At 40.1% G+C, this 22,181-nt stretch overlaps 1 protein-coding gene across 1 annotated transcript in view; it reads right to left on the bottom strand.

The window, feature by feature from the left end:
- The window catches only part of LOC149186121 (alpha/beta-Hydrolases superfamily protein), a 168,390-nt gene that overhangs the window by 11,206 nt on the left and 135,003 nt on the right, over positions 1-22,181 (bottom strand). Inside the window, exons 4-5 of the mRNA XM_089410905.1 lie at positions 15,896-16,040; positions 15,709-15,781 (exon numbers count right to left, since the gene is read on the bottom strand). Coding sequence (XP_089267031.1) covers positions 15,709-15,781; positions 15,896-16,040 — 218 coding nt within the window. The remainder of the gene's footprint in view (positions 1-15,708; positions 15,782-15,895; positions 16,041-22,181) is intronic.

Below are 22,181 nucleotides of genomic sequence, written 5' to 3' on the forward strand. Positions count from 1 at the left end.
GACCAAGGACTTGAAGTGTGGCAGAAGCCAAGGGAAATTTTCCTATCACAAGGAAAATATGTGGTAAATATATTGGAAAGATTCGGTATGATGGACTGCTAGCCTGTGACTACCTCGAGGATCTTAACTTTTAGAAGTTGTAAGGTAGTGATGTCGGACCAGACTTGGGAAATGCCTCTGAGTTTCAAAAACTCATTCGCATTGATGTTCTTGGTGAACCTCCATCCGAACATATGTTTTGCAGTTAGCATTGTGAGCTCATATTTGGTTGAGCCTCACTGGATTGATGCCAGGAATCTTCTGAGATGTCTTCAGGACACAATCTCTCATGGATTAAGATACACTGCCGGAGATGTGAGACTACTTGGATATACTGATGTTGATTGGGCAGGCAGTGTGGTGGACCGTAAGAGCACTTCCGGGTACTGTGTCACCTTGGGATCTGCTTCATATCCTGGATGAGCAGGAAGCAGAAGTCGGTGGCTTTGAGCACCGCCGAAGCAGGATATATTGTTGCTATCATAACCTCGTGTGAGGCAGTCTGGTTGCGAAAGCTCTTCAGTGAGCTGTTTGGATTTACATTGGATACCACTGTGATTCTCTGTAACAACCAGAGGTGGGATTCGATTATTGAGGAATCTCGTATTTGTCAATTGCTCCAGCAGATAGACATCATCTGGGATATGGTAAGTCGATGAGCAAGGAAGCTCCATCACATTAAGATGATGTACAGGTTGATACACCTTGTCAAAGCCTCGACGAAAGATCTAATCTGTGATTTTCCCAAACGACTTGGAGTCGGCAAGAAACCCTTGTACAAGGGTCCTACATGTTGCATACATTGAGCTCTGGGAGCTTTGAGGGCTTGCGGTTCCTACTGGAGCAATATATGACCACAGGGTGACTCACCCTCCCCTGGTGGTGCACACTGGAACAAGATGATTCGCTCTCTTGTGGGACAAGATGATTCGCTCTCTTGTGGAACATGATGATTTGCTCTCCTGTGTAGCAGGATGATTAGTTCTCCTATGAGGCCTAGATTGATGTGTTCTCCATGGCAGCCTGGATTGATGTGTTCTCCATGGCAATTGTAGCAGGATTGATGTGTTCTCCTGTGAGGCCTGGATTGATGTGTTCTCCATGGCAATTGTAGCAGGATTGATGTGTTCTCCTGTGAGGTCTGGATTGATGTGTTCTCCATGGCAATTGTAGCAGGATTGATGTGTTCTCCTGTGAGGACAGGATTGATTAGTTCTCCTGTCGAGGCATCCTACCCATGCAGTCTGGGACTCATGGGAAGTACCTCTCATCTAATCAATGAGCAAGGAAATGAAGTTAGGGACCATAGTAGTACCGATGGACGCATCGTTGTAACTACTGTACTCCCTACGCTAGGATGACCTCCATTGATCTGGGATCAATGATACTGGTCTGGGACCAGTGGTAGAAGTTGTACCATACTATGAGCTGACTTCGGGTCGGTTGAGACTGGTCTGGGATAAGTGGTACATACTCTGAGACTGACTTTGAGTCAGTGGAGGATGATATTGGTCTGGGACCATTAGAGTTGTACTCACTATGACGCTGACTTTGGGTTGGTTGAGACTGGTCTGGGACCAGTGGTACATACTCTGAGACTGACTTTGAGTCAGTATGATACATCCTCGATCATTTCTTCTTCTTCATAATTCGGACAAAAGCAGAGTAGAACAGAACAATGCAAGAGCAGAGCAGAACAGAACAAAACAGTACAGATCAGTGCAGGGCAGAACAAGACAAAGCAGAACAGGCAAAATAGAGCAGAGCAGGGCAAGGGTCAGGCTGTACAAGGCAGTGCATTTGATGGATGAATAGTAACGACCGATAGACAGATTGCAGATGAAGTTCTCCATGGTTGAGAGGGAGTGTTAAAATTGGCAACCAGGGCAAAACTTCATGTGGGTCATCTTATTCATGGCTAATAATAATTTTATTAGATTCCTCTCGTCGAGAGGTGTAAGATTGATATAAAGATCATCCAATTCCGATAAGTATTCATGGAGATATGAATTTATTTTGATTATGGAATTATTATCAAGCCGACCTACAACTCATGTAGGCTCAAAAGCCCAACAGTCGCATCTATTCACCCACCAACGTTGTGTATAAATATAAGAGGACTTTTCCTCATTTGGACTCACTCATCTCATCACATCTCTCTCTCTCTACTGCACAGATATGAGTCTCTTCTCTACTGCGCTGAAATGGGTCTCTCTCACACATGTGAAGCCGGAAGCTGTTGAATTTGAAGCTGCAACTGCAGAAGTAAAGATTGACTTGTGTGGCTTAGAAGATCTCCTCTTTGGAACTGCGTTGTAGGTTCATCTGAACCTCCTTTGAAAGCCACAACTTTTGGTGGTGGAATGAAGTCAATCCGACGAACAGTTTGCAAGATATCGACTGCCCTAGTTTGAAGCCGGAAACTGCTGAAACTGAAGCTGCAACTGCAGAAGTAAAGATTGACTTGCGTGGCCTAGAAAATCTCCTCATCTGAACTGCGCTGTAGGTTCATCTGAACCTCCTCTAGAAGCCGAAACTTTTGGTGGTGGAATGAAGTCAATCCGACTGTCGGTTTGTGAGATATGGTCTGCCCTAGTTTGATAATGAAGCCGCTAATGCTGATGCTACTGATCTAGGATTTGCTACTGCTGATATGAATCAGATTTATTGTACTATTTCTCTCTGCTGAATTATTGAAGATAAAAGAAGATTTGATCAAAGGGTTTCCCCACACATTGTGGGGTTTGTCCCTGGCTAGCCGCCACATCTTGTGTCTCTTGTCTTGGCTTGTTTTCTGTCGATCGTTTAATGTTCTATCTGCACTTTACTTTATGTACATGTGATTGCTAATCTTTGGAATATAATAAGGAAAAGAAGTAAACTGTTATAAGCATAGAACATACCATAACTTAACAGTTATTCCTCTTTCCCCCCTAACATTGTCTCTGCTCTAGCGAACTGCTGCAAAAACCCTCTGCGTCCAGCTAGAAGTCTGCACAACAAGAAAATCTAAGTTGCTCCCTCTACCTCTGGAATCACTTGGTCTGGAAGAATCGAATTTTTTTGTCCCTCTCTTAGAAAAATCGGTGTTCCTCAAGCAATTCAGCCTCCTGGAAAAAAGACTGCGATTCCCCTTAGAAATTTTGACCTATTGCCCACACTGAGCAGCGAAATTCCTTCTTTTCGCTTCTGAGCTCTCCGGCTGATCAATTGTGCTCTGATACCATGTGAAATTTTATCTATTGCAGCTACTGGAAATTATTCTTCTAACTGAAAATTTAATTATGTAGTTTATTTGCTACGACAAACAACAAATAAAATCACAGCTACGATTTTCACCATCAAAATACGACGGAAAATAAAATACTAAAAACTGAGAAATTCTAGCAACCATAAGAATTTTGACACAGTTATTTTTTGACAATTGTCCTCGAAAAAACCCAACTTGGGAAAACTAGTGCAGCAGATGAGGGTTTTATTGTTAATCTTTAGCAACAATTCTGAGTACAATAATTTAGATGCCCAACTGGGAATCTAATTTGAGGAAAATACTGGAAAAAAATATCGTGAGAATTTTCTCTCACCCCACAGCTATTTTTTGCCTCTGAAATTGCCTCCCTAGCCTTTGCGCTGAGCTCCCTGCATCACCCTATGCGCAGAGCTTACGCTAGCCCTCTACAATTTCGGCCTTCCTTCTTTTACCTCTTCCGAGGACTAGAAACTTTCCTCTTGGAATGCGGCTGCCCTCCTCTTTCACCTACTACTCACCCTCTAGCTCTATCTTCTTTGCTGAGCTGCTGCTACTAAGAAATTTATGTAGGAATTTACAGGGTAAGTTCCACAGAAAGAATACCAAAAGGACACCGCTCACAACCAGATCTCAAATCAATACACCAGTATTTTTGACGTGGTTAAAACCCTCAGAGTGCAAGGAGGGAAACAGTCCACGGCCTGTCCCAACGTGGGTACTACAGCCAATTTATTAATCAAAGAATGAAAATTTACATAAGCTTCTCTCATGCACGGATTACCCGAACAATGACCCTCCATGCGCTTTAAATAGAACTCATGGACCAATCGGGTGTCAAGCCACGGATCAAGTGTCGGTAATATCGAGGTGAGAGTGAACCGTCGGATCACTACATATCGTGACCGTCGGATTGTAAGTTACAAAATGTACAACGGTAAAGAAACACACTTTACCTAACTCTATACTAGACCAAGTTGAACTTAACTATATCCTATGTGTCGGAATATCCTAACAATTTAAACTACCTGGGCAACTGAGTATATGCACTAGTGTATTCTCCATCACCACATCGACTTCCTCTTATAATCCACTATTGGAGCACCAATGGCCAAGATTAAAACTTAATCAAAGGCTATGATCATCTTTGGATCAATCCGAGTGAGTTTCTACATGATTCTCACCATATATCAATTAATACTGATTAATTAACCATATTCCCTAAGTTCAGACTTAAAAAATTGTTGATTTGGGGTAGCATCAAATGTGCTCTAGCCATAAAAATTGGTGAAGAGGCTAAAGGGCATGAGATCTCCAAGACCTAGAAATGGTTTGGACAAATTGTACCCAGTTAGGGAGATATTAAAATAATTAATATTTTTAATGGAGTTCATAAGTCTAAACTTAGGAAAAATAAAATACTAGTGGGTATTAATATAAAACTGAGTTAGAAGGTTCCAAAAGTCATGGATCAAGCCAAATCTAATCTTAGCCGTTGATTAGAGATTTAATCTCAGCCATTGAAGGACCAACAAGAAAAGTATAAGAAGCGGCTTGAGGGTCAGTTGGAGAATACACCAGAGTGATTGGTCATTCATTTTTCTAGAGTGGGGTTGCTAAGAAAAAATGAATCAGTGATTAGCAACGAGGGGCAGTGAATACGAGGCAGAAACAATACTGAGAGACCAGCACAGAAGCAGAGAGAGCGAAAGCAGCAGCCACTCCAGGCTACGCAGAGTCCAGCAAAGACAATGCAGAGGTCTGAGGGACTGCATCATCCACACAAAGGCTGCTTGAGTAATGCAGAGGGTCCCAGAGGCTGAGCAGTGTCTCAGAGGGCTAACGCAGATGGTCCTAGGTTTGACGCAGGTCAGCAGAAGGCTAACGCATAGGCCAGAAGGGCCAGTGTTGAGTTTCAGTTGTGCCGGAGAGGGTTTCGTGGGACAAGTTTTCTGAATACCTGTTTCCGGATATAGAGGTATTGCTGCCGTGTATTTCTCTCTGTCGGGTGAGCCGGTTAGGCACTCAATTTTACTCAGATAGACTACATAATAATATAACCCTCTGAATAGCTGCACCGGTTTTCCTACATTGGGTTTTTTCAGGCGCATTTGTCCAAAAATAACGGTGTCAATTGTGTGCTTGTTTTCTTTCAGTTGATGATTTGTAGATGTTGTGACTGTATTGTGTTTATTTTGGTATTTAAATGTATTAAATAACTTGTTCAGATTTAAACAAGTAGAAGAAATAAACCAATAGAATACAGATTAATTTTCTAACGGATAGACTTAGAAAATTCAACATGGTACCATAGCGTGGTTGCAAATCACGGGAAAACTGAAGGCGTTAGCTGAGCAGAGCATTTGCAGCAAAATTAGTTGTCCCGAGTGACAGTGGTTGATCCTTGCAGAAGCAACAAAGGAAGGGTTGACGTAGAGGCACTGCGTCATGAGTCTGGGCCAGAGAGAGGCCAACGCAAAGGCTGAGGAGGGCAGAGAGAAGCTCACACAGAACCATGCAGAGGCTAGGAGGGTTGACGCAATTGGCTGAGGTAGTTGTTTTGCCGGTGCCGGGATTGCGCAGAGCCAAGAGGCTCAATCCTTCAGTTGCTGTGGCAAAAGAAGCTCTGGGCAGTTTGCGAGAGCGAAGCTGGTGGGGTACTGTGGTTAGAATTGTACCTAACATGGTAAGACCAAGGTAGAGGAAGTTGTTGCTGAGGCCGATTTCTAGCCAAGGAATCTGAATCAGTGTTGCAGTTGCACACAAGATCGGAGAGGAGCAACTTGATAGTTGGCCGAAGGATTTCCAGGAGGGAAATCAAGACTCAAAGGGATTCCAAAAGAGAACTTCCAGACGGGAAGTAGAGAGACTCGGAGGAGTCGAACCGAGAACTTCCAGACAAGAAGTAGAGAGACTCAGCAGGAGTTGAACCGATAACTTCCAGACGGGAAGTAGAGAGACTCAACAGGAGTCGAACTGAGAACTTCCAAGCGGGAAGTAGAGAGACTCAAAGGAGTTGACAGAAGAGCAGCGAGATGGCCGTGAATGGACTGAGAGATCAGGACAGGCTGGACGGAGCGTCCAACTTTGTGGTCTGGAAGGCCAGGATCTTGTCCATTCCAGACAAACATCGTATCAAGGTCTTTGCCTTGAGAGTGATGGCTATCCCAGTTGACCTAGTAGCTAATGAAAGGTACAAGGAGGAAATGGTTAAGGCAAAGTGTATCATCCTTGATGGGGTCAAGGATCATGTGGTCCCACATATTGCCAAGACGGAAACGGCAAAGGAGATGTGGGACACTTTGAAGACATTGTACCATCATACTTCCATGCAGAGGAAGATGCTCCTGGAGAATCAGCTAAGGTCATCCTAGATGCATAAGGGAGAGCAGATAGATTTCTTCCTCGGTCGGTTATAGGAGATCCGTGACCAAATAACTTCCATAGGGGCCACACCAAATCAGGAGTTGATGGTAAGGATTGCACTTAACGCAGTCTCCGAGGATTGGGAGACATTTGTCCAGAGCATAATGGGTAGGACAAGTCTTCCAGATTGGAAAGAACTGTGGGCGGCTCTTCGACAAGAAGAGATCAGACGACTGACCAAGGCGGGGAGTAGCAGAAAAGGGGTCGAGATCAAGAAGGAAGAGGAAGAGGATGCGGCTCTAGCATCTGCAGGAAAGTAGGAGAAGAGGAAGAATAAGGACCTCTCCGACGTCAAGTGTTTCTATTGTGGGGAACTAGGTCACTATGCGAACTAGTGTCCGAGGAAGAAGAGTAAGGGAGAGGCTTCTGACTCGAAGGCAGCGCTAGCGAGGGTGGAGAAAGAAGTTGACAAGGATGATGATTGTGCCATGAGTGCTCATGTACCACTTGAGAAGAAGTGGGAAGACATCGAGTTGTAGTCAGGAGGACTACAGGTGATGAGGGGCAGGATCCTTGAGGTACCCAACCTCTTGGATTATACCTTGCTACGACAGCCCCAAAGAGGAGTAGCAAGACTGGCGGATGTAGGTAGAGATGAATGCAAATCAAGTGGCAAAGAGTGCTACAGTTGACGAGTCCCCGAGCAGCGCGAGGCTAGCACGCTGCAACAGTGTGAGAGGCATGGGAGTGTTGCACCAGTGCAGGATGGCACAGAGAGGTGTGCAACGGTGCGAGATGCAATGAGTTGTTGTAGCAACACAGAGATCAGTAGAGGGAGAACTTGTTAGCGGCAGAGGGAGCTTCAGCATCGGGAGTGTTTCTAACCTGACAGGGATGTTAAAAGTTGGGTGGATCAGTTACTTACTTCTTAGTAACTGAGTTGCAGTGCAATAGCAGTATGCGGTAGCACAATGCAACATGATGAGAGGGGGTTGCAGTGCAGATGCAGTGCTGGGAGGATGGACCAGCAGTAGCACGAATGCAGCAATGGCAATGGCAGAGCCATGGGCACTAGTACAGGGTGCAGCAGTGCAGAGGATGTTGGGCGGGGAGGCCTAGCATCAGCACAGGGACCGGTGTCAGATAATCAATGTGATACTCAGTGAGGAGTATTACTAGAGCACAGTACTCGCTAAGATGGAGTGTTGATTTGGGGCAGCATCGAATGTGCTCTAGCCATGAAAATTGGTGGAGAGGCTAAAGCGCATGACATCTCCAAAACCCAGAGATGGTTTGGACAGATTGTACCCAGTTTGGGAGCTATTAAAATAATTAATATTTTTAATGGAGTTCCTAAGTCTAAACTTAGGAAAAATGAAATATTAGTGGGTATTAATATAAAACTAGGTTAGAAGGTTCCAAAAGTCATTGATCAAGCCAAATATAATCTTAGTCATTGATTAGAGATTCAATCTCGGTCGTTGAAGAACCAACGAGAAATGTATAAGAAGAGGGTTGAGGGTCGATTGGAGAATACTCCAGAATGATCAGTGATTCATTTTGTTAAAGCGAGGTTGCTAAGCAAAGTTGAATCAGTGATCAGCAGCGAGGGGCAGAGGGGCAGAGACAATACTGAGAGACCAACGCAGAAGCAGAGAGAGCAAGAGCAGCAACCAGTCCAGGCTACACAGAGCCCAACAGAGACAACGTAGAGGCCAGAGGGACTGCATCATCCACGCAGAGGCTGTTGGAGTGACGCAAAGGGTCCCAAAGGTTGCGCAGTGCCTCAGAGGCTGACGTAGAGGGTCCTGGAGTTGACGCAGGTCAGCAGAAGGCTGACGCATAATCCAAAAGGGCCAACGCTTTGCTTCAGTTGTGTCGGAGAGGGTTTCGTGGGACAAGTTTTCTAAATACTTGTTTTCGGATATAAAGGTATTGATGTCGTGCATTTTTCTCTGTCAGGTGAGATGGTTAGGCAACTAGTTGTACTCGGATATACTGCGTAATAATATAACCCTATGAATAGTTGCACCGTTTTTCCTGCATTGGGTTTTTCCGGGGACATTTGTCCAAAAATAACAGTCACTTGTGTGCTTGTTTTCTTTCAGTTGATGATATGTAGATGTTGTGACTGTATTGTGTTTATTTTGGTATTTAAATGCATTAAATAACTTGTTCGAATTTAAACAAGTAGAAGAAATAAACCAGCAGAATACAAATTAATTTTCTAACGGATTTACTTAGAAAATTCAACAGAAATATTTAAAAATCGGTTAATAATATAATTGAGACACTTCTAGGCGGAAATTCTTGAAACGATTTATGGCTTTTAAATATCTCATGAATTCTAGCCTCTCCACCAAATTTCATGGCTAGAACAGATCCGATGCTACAAAAACTAACACGACCAAGGGGAAGAGGGCTGTCAAGCCCTACGGTGGGCCTTAGAAACATTGCCAAGTCTCATGAAAGGGGTGGCAAAGAGGGTCGATGGCAGAAAGAGGAGGACAAAGGGATAAGAAGGGCTAAAAGGGCAGGCCGAGGGGAAGGGAAGTTTGCCAACGACGAAGGGGAGGCTCAAATAGCCTGCAGCCAGGCCTAAAAGGCCAAGAAAGGGTTGTCGCAAGGCCTAATAGGCTTGTGTCCAAGCAGAAAATCCGTTAGGGCCTAGCGGCTAGGGTTGTAAGGCCCATGACTAGGGATCAAACAAAAAATCAGGGCAGCGACCAGGCTTGGGAAGAAAACGTTGGGCTTAGGGGCCCTAAGAAATTTGAAACCCTCACAAAAACTTCAAATTTGCTTCAGATCTTGAGTTTAGCCCAAATCACTGCAAAATTTTTCAATGTTGGCCTTGCAAAAAATTGGAGACTAAATCTTACCCTCAAGGGCATAGATCTAGCTCAAAACCCTAAGACTTCTTGAATCTCACCGACACAAATGAAAATAAAATACCCAAAACCCAAATATATACAAAAATTTAAAATAAAACCCCAAATAAATGCAAAAAAAAGGGTTAGAAAAAATTATTCTACAAAAATTAATTTACAAAATATATACAAATATACAATGCTTGTGAAAATAAAATATTTTGAGAGATAATTTTTTTGTGTTGCACGGGTACCCGCACCCGGGGGTAGGGTTCTCAAACCCGTCCCGGGTTCCCGCACCCAAGTCCCGGATTCGGGGACGGGTTCTTCTCAGACGCACCCAAACGAACCGGGTTCTTCAAAAAAAAAAATTGGGTTCTTAGCCTTTGATGGGTTCTTGGGTTCTTGGGTTCTTCGGGTGCTTGGGTTCTTGGGTTCTTCGGGTTCTTCGGGTTCTTCAGGTTGGGTTCTTGGGTTCTTCGGGTTCTTTGGGTTCTTCATTAAAAAATTAATGGGTTCTTGAATAAAAAAATAATTTTTTTTTATTGAAATTTAAAATATAAGTTGAAAAACCCTAAATCTTTAAAGGCAAATATGATAATATGATATATCATATATGAAATATCTGATCAGTGATAGACTTCGTCTGATACGAACGGTGAACGGTGAGACTGATTATTCTTGGCGGCAGAGCACCGCGACATACCAGATTCGCAGCAGTGGGCAGCTTCAGCGGCAGTGGACCGTGGGCAGCTTCCGGCAGCAGTGGGCAGCTTCAGCGGCAGTGGACCGTGCAGCTTCAATGGCAGTGGACCGTGGTATTTACTATTTACAAGTTCTCTGTACAGTGTAGACCCGTGTTCTCTGTTTTAACTTAAAACTTAATTTAGTTATACATGCCTGTTTAAAAAATAAGTTAATGACTACTCTTTATCCACTGTTCTGGCTATCCTTTGCCTCCATCGAAACATACAGATATTTGCTCCATTAAACCTCTGTCAGACGCAGCTGCTCATAGTGATTTTTTAATTTTTTCCATTAAACACACTGCATATCGGCCTTCAAAACACCAGCTACTCATAGTGGCTTTGTCCTGTAAACTCACTGCATATTAGCCCTCGAAAACACTCTGTTCACAATTCCATTTGTGAACAGACTTCAGGAAATACAAAGATCACTCTCATTTCAGCCTTTTCTTGGCCTTTGCTGCTTTAGCTTGTCACCAAATTAGTAAATTACCCTTGGTCTGTTCCTTGAATTCTGCATAGCCAATATGGGAAATTTGGCCACCCTTTGATAGAGCCACGGACTCTCCTTTATCCACCTCAGACCCACGGCTTCCCAGATCAGTCTTTTAGCCATTGATATGCCTGAGATCTGTCTTAACCAGGCCTTCGAATCTCAGTACAGACCTCTACTACACGCTTTAGCATTGGATTTGCCCCTCGGCTTACCTTGGATGACCCTCAAGTTAATAACATAACGATTTTACAAGAAAATTCTCAGTGAATTTTAAAATCTATTTATTTTTCTATTCTAAAGGAATTTAGTGAATCACTGAATTAAAATTTAATTGAGAGAACCGCAATTCTATTGTATATTGCTGTGTAGTGTGTACTTTTACTATAAGTATCTAGCAGTATTATTTCCTTCCCTTTTTCCCAAAAACTCAAGATTATAACTTCAGAACGAAAAACTGTAATCTCTTAATCCATTTGTAAATCGAAATCTGTTATTATAACCCACAGTAAAATCGAAATCCGTGATTACAACCCACCAGTATAATCGTAATAACTAATAACAGATTCTGAGATTATATTAGAAGGAATTGGGTTATGGTTAGAAGTTAGAACAGCTAGTTGTATTGTATCTTCTTTGTAGAGAAAAGGGTATGCCTTCTACAGCCATCTCTCAGTTCTGTTTCTGCCATATATTACCATCCCACAGTGAAGTAATTCACCCACAAGACTGTGGGAGTGATTAGTTGCCGTTGGAGTGATTACTATTTAAATTAATAAGGTGATGACCATACCAGAATTCAAAATATACAAATTCAAATTTCATATATATTATTAATTATAAATTTATAATTTATAAAATATAATTATTAAAATTTAATATTATTATATTACCCGACGAACCCACGCACCCTGTTTCCAAAAATGTCGTCCCCGTCCCCGTCCCCGTCCTCGTCCCCGCACCCACGTTTCCTGGCAACATAGTAATTTTTATAATAATGACAATGGCTAAACTTGGGTGGCAGCTTGTTACATCAAACAGTCTATGGACAAGGGTGGCCGTATCAAAATACATTGCCCCTTTAAACTTGATGGACTGGCTAAGCCAACCACAAAGGCTCCGCTCAAGGGTATCAATTATATGGAAGGTTGTAATAAAATCTCTAGACATCATCAAAGCTGGCATCACATGGAAAATACAGTCTGGAATGTTTGTGAGGATTGGAATGGATCCATGGATTGGATGCGGGAATGCACACAGGTTGCCAGATGAACTCAGATCCTTCCTCAGAGATATCAATATTACCCATACAACCACATAGCGGACCCTGAACACACCACTCTATTTCAGCAAGCCTGGAAATCAACCCAGAGAATTAACATCCCACAACAATGGACACAGCAGTGGAATGCCTTCATCGGGGCCCTCACTGAGGCTCACATTCGGATTGGCAAAGGAGAAGATGAGGTTATATGGGCACTCTTGAAAGCTGGTAAATATACCCCAAAGGATGGATACCTTGTGTTAGCCAAAGAACGCCATCCACAAGCCATAGAGTCATAGTGGAAGCATTTGTGGAAGCTTAAGGCCTTCCCAAGAACAGACTCCTCATGTGGACCAGACTGAAAAACAAAATCCCCAGTGGGGACAACCTTCTCAAACGAGCCCAGCACGGCCCTTTTTGGTGCCACCTCTGCAAATGTAACAACGAATTTGCCTCACACCTATTTATTGAATGCTAGGCCGCTCAAGACCTTTGGCAATCGATATTAGCCATGATTCCATCCCCGACCAGGTGGCAAGGTATGACTGTAAAGAAGGCCTGGACATCTTGGTGGTCAAACGTTGCCCCAACAAAGCTCCGGAATCTCCCTTTACTCATCTGCTAGGGAATATGGATCGCCCGCAACAAACTCATTTTCCTAAACACCTCTTCCATTGCATCCCGTATCCTATCCGATTACTCCATCATCCTTGATGACGAGGAGACGGCTCGACCTCGAACCATTGTACCCGAATCCATAAATCATTCAAAGCCCTGGGCTTTCTTTGATGGTTCTGCACAGGAGGAAGGATGCGGTGGAGGGGCCATTCTACACCTCACAGCTTCCCATTTCTACCATATACAAATGGGATTAGGTTGGGGTACAAACAATTTTGCAGAACTATCCTCTGCAAAATTCCTGATACAATTTGCCTTGGAAAACCAATGTCGAGATCTCCAACTCTTTGGGGACTCAAAAGTTGTCTGTGAATGGTTAAACAAAAGAACTAGATGTTCTACATATACTTTGAGACATATTCTGGATGAGGCTCATCGACTTATTACATCTTTTGACACATTTGCATGCCATCACATTTACAGGGAATGAAATGCAGATGCTGACAGATTATCCAAAGAAGCTACGCACAGGCCATCCGGCACTTGGATGATCCAGGAACATAGAGAGAGGGGCTTGTTGCTAGTACTACCATAAGCCTTTCATGGACATAGATGTTTAGTAAGCTCACAGGGAGCTTGGCTTATGTTTATAATTTTGCTTTTAAATTTCCAATCTGTAGATATTCATATGTTTCATTTACAGCAAGACCTATATGGACATGTTACATGACTACAGTTATTTTTGTTTTTTTTTTTGAAAAAACGGTGTGCTGAATACTTCCGAAAATGATGCTTCCCTGCGTGGACAGAAGGCATCAACATTATATTTATTCTGGAACCTTATTTATCTGACAGGCATTGCCTCTTACAGAGTATGCTTTTTGCATATACAATATGTAATTTTCTCACTTAATGAAAATTACGCTTTTTCCAATGGGAAAAAAATAATGACAATGGCTTGATATATTTCAGAAGATAGATATTAACCACAGTCTTATAAGAAAATCACATAAATTTCTTGGAGTTCAAACAAGGTCAGCCTATGCCCATAGTCTGTAAAGTTGGAGCCCAAGGGTCAGGGAACCCCAAACTCTATATATTTCCTTCAAGAAAACTAGTTAGACATATGGTGAATCAGATCACTTAAGATAGACCAAAAATCTACCAACAGAATTTTCTTATCCCCATCTAATGAATAACAAGCTTATTAAAAATTTAAGCACATTATAGGAAAGCACATACCCAACTAATACTATAGATCAATGAGACAAAGGCACCATGAACTGTACCCCAAAGTCTTTTATTATAAATTTCAAATGTTCCTAGTAGAACAATGGCTTCACACTAACTTTATAATGTTTACATTAGTCAAAGATGAAGAATAGAAGCCAAATGTCTTCTATTTATAGAGAAATCCCTCCAAGTGGAAAATAACGGCTAGTTGGCTTGATCCCTGTCAAAATAACCTCAATCGTTGATAAATACTTGATCAACTTTTAATCTCTATCGTCGAAAAAAATTATTTTTGAGAAATTTTCGAATTTTTCATAAAACCCATTTTTATTAGTCCAAAAATAATTATTTCGAACCAATTTCCTCAAAAATTTTAGTTTGACTTAACCAGCAAGGTCCAAGGGCTTAATTTTTCTTAAAAAATCCATTTTTCTTTGGTGGGGGGCCTCCAAAAATTGACTTCTTTTTGACCTACGAATTTTTTGGTTATTTTCCACTTGAAGAAATTAATTTCTCTAGAATTAATATTTTCACTCTAAATTAATTAATTTTTTGGCTTAAGATTTTAATTTATTTTGCCAGAAAAATTAATTAATTGATACACGAGGGGATTAATTATTTTTCCACTCTCAAATACTTTAGCCAGGGTGTCTGATTGCAAAGGCCCATGCACTAAAATATTTTTACATCAGATAATTACAAATTCAACCCTCGAAGGGGGAATACACATTTGTTATAAACCCTCATAATATTTACCCAATTTTGTGACACAATATGATCTAGTAGATCAAGTGATCTACAATAAAATAACTTAAACAAATAGCTTCATTATTCCCAAATCACTTTTACAATAGATCCAACTAAGAACACTAGGACTAACCTAAGACTTTGTCAATAAATTTCACCCTAGCTTTGGGGTTTAAGCTGGAGAGAAAAAACTTTTCCAATTAACCGTGTTTAGAAACACAGGTAATTGGTGAGGTTAAAAAATCTTCTAAGATGAAATTTGTCGCCAAAATCATAAGCTTACCTAGGTTGTTACATAATTACACGGTCGTACTAACATCTTGTCTTTGAGGCTTCTGCGAGTTTCATGATTATGTAGCATATCTTCCGGATACATCGCATTAGGTTTGTTTATAGTCGACGTTTCGAACCAGCAACGATGGTTCATCATCACATCCTGATGATGAACCATCGTTGCTGGTTCGAAACGTCGACTATAAACAAACCTAATGCAATGTATCCGGAAGATATGCTACGTACTAACATCATATACATTATAACTTGCAGAATTTGGGTTTACAATGACATGACAGATAGCTAGCTGATGATTCTGAATGTTGAAAAATTTTGTGCAGCTGTTTCCTTGGACTTGTGACAAAATAGGTGCAACATGTCCTACACATGATTTTCAAAAAAATGCCAGCGCCCGCATTCAACTGAATTATGTTCATGACACTCATGTTTCACGTCTCAGTCGATGAGATCTGAACCTGATTTAATTAATAATTTTCTCCAATCCATAGTGTCGTGAAGCTTGCATTTGCATTTATTTTATGGTTTTGGTTTTCTATAAAATTATTTAGCCTCCTTTTCCCATCCATCTACTGGTGAATTCCATACAGGGACACAAACAACGCTAGCTGTCATCAAGGTTCACTTTTGCAGTGTTTTTGATATTTTACCTATTGAAGGATCTAAATGAATCCTTCAAGATATTTTGTTTTTCTAAAAGCTTACTGAGTATTCAAATTTAGCTTTTAAAATCAGCAGGATATTTTCATATTTTATTAGTAACTCTTCTACAATATTATAAATCTTCGTTAACATACCTGACGAAGTATGTTTTTTACAGCTTTTGGTGTTGCAACTGCTTTATAAAACATCTTTCCCAAATCAGTGTTTCTGCAATTATAGCCCCAGATTTTTGTTAATAAAAGGAAACTATAAATCAAGATCTTGAGCCGAAAAGATTTTCATCTGCCAATATACACACTATAGGTAAATCATAATACATACCTCAAAATACCCTGAAATGATTTCACTAATGGTCTTGTATACCAAGATTGTTTCTTTATGTGAAGCATACGCAAAGAAATATTTAGAAGAAGCAGGCCTCTACAGACATTTATGTCCATGACAGCAGCCTGAAGGCCAACAACACCTGCACAGGAAGAATAAAAGCAGGCATTAAACTCCTCAAGATCATTTTCAAGCATATGCTTTGAGATTACCAAATGAAGCATGGTTTCCACTGTCATCCCTATTGGAAATGAGAAAATCTGACTCCACACCTTTTGTAATCCATATTTTACAGTTCAAATGAAAGTTACACAGCTTGTTATAACAAAGTACTTGATGCGACACTGAAATCTGTGTGCGTGCTAATAAAAATGAAACTCTGAAAATTTTGTATAGAGAAACCTGACAAATCTGATGTTTGGAGCAAAGTATTAAGAGTAATTGAGGTGAAACAAGATATTTTACATCAGAGAACAAGTCTACCATCTACACTGTAAAGACTTTCAGCAATTACTTAGTCTAAACCCATAATGTCTTATGTTTAACATTGTCCCCTCCAACTGGTTAAAAAAGATATAAACCACTGGGAAATGACTGCTGAATAGATGACAAAGGCCATGGAGATCTTATCCTTACTGCACACTAAGATTTTAAGAAAAGAAAACCTATACTACAGGATCCAAAAACATGAAAGGATTAAAATATGATAATAAACAAATACAGGACTTATGATCCTTAGTTCTTTTTTTATAACTCCAGAGGCATTAACTTTTATGCAGAGCTCCTTGAGAACATACTATACCATGGAGGGAATATATAAGCACATAGTCTAACTGTTAGATGTTTTTCCCTTTTCCGGGCATGTTTTCCAGTCAAATTTGCTCGAAATACTGTAGGGATTTCTTGGAATTGTAAATTCCAGATGTATAATCTGCAAATATCAAGTTCCCCAGGGGTTTCTCAGGGCACTAAATCCATTTATGCATTTTAAACAACTAAAATTCATGATTGTGCCAAAATTGTATTACCGGATTCTGAAAAGAAAAGGCAAAAGCATCTAATAGTTAGACTGCTCTGAATAAAAGTTATGAATAGAATGTCTGCCTAGACTAATGGAATGCTATAAATATCCTATACTGTAAAATGATACAATAGGATGGCTCAATTTGAGATCTTTCACCAACGCAGATGGAAAAAAACATTAATTTATTAATAATTACATTGACATGTTACTTATCTTAGCAAGTGCTTGAGAACCAGCAGCACATTATAGTCATTATAATGTCATTTTTTTTCTGAAAAATAGGTCTTATAGTTAGAGAAAATATTTACAAACAGTAGAGCAAATCACTACGTATTTCAGCCTCAAATTTCAGAAATGTCTAGAGACAATGCTTATTAGAAACTTTGCTCCAATTTTATTATGACTTCTTCCTTTGGTGATTGCAAGCTCCATATGTAATACCCTGAGTGAAGAAGCCAGAGTGTTAGCAGGATTGGTGATGTACACCAGAAGACCCAAGATGCCCCCAGGCTGGCCTTGCACCTTCTTGATGGGCATTGCCTTGTTACAAATCCCAGATGAGGAGGATGATGACTTGAGACACTATGGGAGGGTTGGTACACCTTCTCTTGACACGAATCTACTGAGATTATTTACATTATACACATGCAGGAAGGGTTTACATAACATCTTGGAAGTCAAGCTGATGATGATAGCTGGATGGCACAGACACATTGATCAAGTGCTATCCCTTTTGTGAAAAAAAGGGTGTACTGCTATGGGTTGTTGACACGTAGTGGTCAATAGACCCCATATTGGGAGACCAATTCCAAATGGAGACCCACCTGCAATCCTGTATAAGGTCCATTGTGTCTCCTCAACTTCTAGAATAACAATTCATTAATGTAATAGAGTAAATACGCTTTCTAACCAGGGCAAAAGTGAACACTTCATAGTGGCATGCCCTTACAAATGGGCTTTCGAAGGTACAGGTGTTTCCTTGATCAACAAGAGAGGTTAACAAAGGATCCTATGTGGTTTTAGCCTCTAAGGGAGTAACAGGTCCATGGTACATCTGTCAAATGGTAGGCGTCATGTGAAATTATGGTGGAACAGAGTGAGGCAATAAGGAAGGCTCCAAGCCAGATGCCATGGTACAAAAGTAGCTATAATGAGGGAACACAAGGATATATAGATGTAGGAGGGAGAAATCGTGGTAAATGAGTTACCTTAGCCTTTGTTTTTCCACCATTCTTCATTGCCTTTTGCCTTTTATTGATTTTTCTTTTAATTACTCAGGGCTCTAGGGGATGAGATCATGATGTGTATGATAAAGCAATGATTACCCCCTTAAGGTAGGGCATCTCATTTCCCACCAAGGGTTGGGAACTTGGGACAATCATAGGTTCCTTAATGATGCAAGAGGCACTCATAGGGGCCCCAAGAACTAGAGTGATGGCCATAAAGATATGGGGTAGAGCTCATGTTTGGCTTTTGCCCACGTGTTAAATTCTTATGTCCCGACCATCTTTTGCATTTTGGAGTACATTTTTAGTTGTAGGTGGCCAAATTATGCTTTTAACTTTCATTTTAGCTGCATCAACCTCTGGGGCATCATTCTAGGCCTAACCCAAAGTGTGGACAAGGGGAACGGGAGGCTAACTCCTTGTGGATCCTGTTGTCGCACAGAGTGTCTAGGCAGCGTGACAACGCTCAGAGTAAGGGCTATCACTCTTAATCCTTACTCCGTTTATACTCTCTCTTAGACAAGTCAAGGAGGGTAGTCCCTAAGGTACACAGATGAAGATAGCCTGTGAAACAAAGAATCTAGGAAATTTAAATGATGGACAACTTGATGAATCTAAAGCAAGTCTCGGTCAATTAAGATGGATAGATTAAAATAAGGCATAATCACAAGATATAAATGACTACAGACTAATGCCTTTAATATTTGAATTAACCAAAGACTACATAATAACAAGTTATCCAAAACAATTTTCCAATATGTGACAAATGGTGACAATGAAGTGTGATCAATATAAATGCCTAAAATTGTATCATGCAATAGATTCCAGATTTAAAATGATTTTCGTTCAGAATTCAAATCTAGAACAATTAATTAACTCTCTTATTGCCAAAATAAATTTTGAAACATTAATCACACTTAACAAGGCATTTAATCACCAAATAACACTAAGGAACTTCAGATAAACAATTTAATTATTCCTTAGGAGCTTAAGTTAATGTGAAAAATGAGGAAAACGAATCAAAGGGTCAATAAAATAGATTTTTAATGGGCCATAGGCCATATTAAAAATACTTAATGTGAGAGCGGAAGTCCTTCAATTTATTTTAGTTTAAATTCTAAAGTCACAAAAAAAAAAAAAATGTTTTAGATTTTTTTAATTTTTAGGATTTGTTTAGATTCTTTTAATGAAATCAAAATCAAGATAAAAAATAAAAAATAAAATAAAATCAAAACAAATAAATGAAATACAAATCAAAAATAAAAATAAAAGATCAATTTTTTTTAGATTTCATTTTAGTAAAAAGAAATGAACAAAACACAACCAAATAATAAAACAAATTTCGAATTATTAAAAAAACTCAACCTAATGTATATACAACGTAAATAAAAAAAATCGAAACTAACTAAATGCATATACAATGATAAAACAAATGAAACCAAAAGAAATAAAACAATCAAAAAAAATTGAAATGGAATTCGAAATATAAAGAAACACTACAAACCTAATCGTAAAAAAAAGAAAAATATCAAATGTATTTGTTTGTTGTTTGCTGTGCAAATGAGCCCTGTTGACCACTACCGGTCAACTACCCATGCAGTACACCCCCTTTTTTCTTTGCGAAAAGGGGCAGCACTTGATCGACATGTCCGTGCCATCCTGCAGTCATCAGCAACTTGATCAATTTAATTGTAAACCCAGTCTGCATGTATGAATTGTAAATAATCTTAGCAGATATGAGTCGTTTATGTAAAATTGCCTAGGTGGATCTAACTTTCTAATAATAATCTACGTCCCAGAAGGTTTTTCGTCTCACCGATCTATGATCGGCAGAGTTTTCCTTCAGCCTGACCCCAAAGCCGGGATGCATTTTGTTATTAGAACTTTAGGAGAATCCTAGTGTGTTAATCTGCTAGATTATAGTTGTGTCGCAGAAACTGGGTGTTTTATGAGGGTCTATGATAAAGGGGTTTTCCCCCTTAAGATGTAAATCGTAAAAAGTCATGATGTAATGTGTCTTGAGGGTTGGAAAATGTTTTAATTCCCCTCATGAGTCCTAAGTCCTAGGTCCTAGGTGATGTTTCCAAAGGCTTAGTTCGATGATCCATTAAAAAATAAATAAATAAATAAATAAAATAATTAAAAAATTAAAAAATTAAAAAATGAAATAAATAAAAAATTATAAAATAAAGCAAAAAACCCTAAAAAATAAAATAATAATATTTTGAGTGAATGCATGCAAAATATTATTTTTAATAATAAGTTAACAATTTCGACGGATGAGATTAAGAGATGTCTTGATCCTCATCGACGGTCGAGATCATTTCGACATGGATCACTCGAACTAGCCGTTGGGATCATTTCCTTTAAATAGGGTGCTAGGGGTCATTTTCAGATCACTGAAGATCTGTGAGTCTGGTACTGAAGAAGCTCTCTCTTGTAAACTTTTTCTGGTTAATAAAAGAAGACTTTGGGGTCCATATCTTGCTGGTGTTACTCTCTTGAAATGCTGTGAGATTGTTTAATTTTCTGCATATTTTCTTTTCAGCCATTAATAATAGCTTTTTTGTAGAGTATTGTGAGCACAGGTATCTTGTTCACTTGCTAGGGTTTGAGTGCTATTAGGGTTTCTGAAGTAATGGCAGGTATCTCCATTACTTTTTGAGATCTAGCAGCATTTTTGCCCTCTTTATTGACGGTTGTTTTGAGCTGTGCAGAAAACATTTTCTGAAGGAATTTTGTGGGCGTTCGGGGAAGTTCTCGGCTGAACCAGCCAACTCCCGCAAGCATTTTTTGCTGAGCCCAGTTGGATTTGATCCTGGGTCTATCATTCGGTTTATTTTTCTAATTTGCATGAGAGATTTTCTGAAGTTCTTCACAGTGAAAATCTGAAATCTTTATTTCTTTAAAATATTCCTGTGCTCATTGCTGAATCTGGCTGTTAAGGGGCCAAAAATCTGTACATTAATCAGCTGTTTCTTTCGAATTTCTACTTTACACAAAATTTTCATTAGGGTTTTTCAATTTTTTGCTTTATGCAGATTTAAGATTAGGGTTTTGTTTTCTTTTGTGTTTGCGGGTATAGGGTTTCGATAAATTTCTCAGCGTTTCTGGAGTGAGAGAAACTGAAAATTTTTGAGCCCCTCATTTGTCGAAAAACTGACATATCTGAAAGCATCGTGCAGGGCTTATCGTTTACCTGGACAGCGAAATTTGGTGACCTTGTTTCTCGAAAAATTCGATTTGAATTATACATGATACCCACACGTTTATTGACTGCTGCCATTATGTAAGCATTGTCAGAGGCTGCAACACACGCACTGGAAAATCCGTGGCTATATTTCTTTGGATTTCAGCTACAACACTGAACGTTACTGGGCGATCTATTTATCAGTGTGTCGGCTGAGCAGTTTCTTTGCTAAAGCCGTCAGCAGAGGAAGGCCAGAACCTGCAAATTGAATTAAAAATGATGAAATGCCGCTGACTACGTCAAAGCCACCAGTTCCAGCCCACTCTCTGCTCACTCACACTCGTTCCCCACCATCGCATCACTGTGGTTCCATCCACGTCCGCCAAGAATCAATCCGAAAGCAGCGCCGTCGACTGTAGAGATTCAACGCTGGGTCACCCTCCGTCCGTGGCTGAGTATTATTGTTTCAGCAATTTTTTTTGTATTATGATATGTGCATAAGTCGAAATCTATCCATAGAAAAAAGGGTTTTTAAACAGCTATCTGTCGAAGACTTTGGTTCATCGCCACAGGCTCGGTCATCGCCACAGCTTGTCATCACGTCCAAAACGATTTAAAAGGCCAGGTAAATTTTCGCTCAGTTATTTTTCCTCTTGTGCTGGCCGAAGTTCCGTGGGTATGCGTGGGAAATGTTCAGGTAAATCACGCCAGCTGAGTTCCTTTTTTTTTTTCGCTGAGAGACGTCGCGGGTCTGTTTGTGTCATCGTGAATCCGCCTGAGTTTTCATTTTCAAGTTGTATGTGCAGTCGGGGATGAATTGTTTCATAGCGTAGGCTTTATCAG

Source organism: Pinus tabuliformis, chromosome 3_1 (assembly GCF_031772625.1).
Source record: "Pinus tabuliformis cultivar Carrire ecotype Pingquan chromosome 3_1, CPIR1, whole genome shotgun sequence".
In the NCBI taxonomy this organism is placed as follows: Eukaryota; Viridiplantae; Streptophyta; class Pinopsida; order Pinales; family Pinaceae; genus Pinus; species Pinus tabuliformis.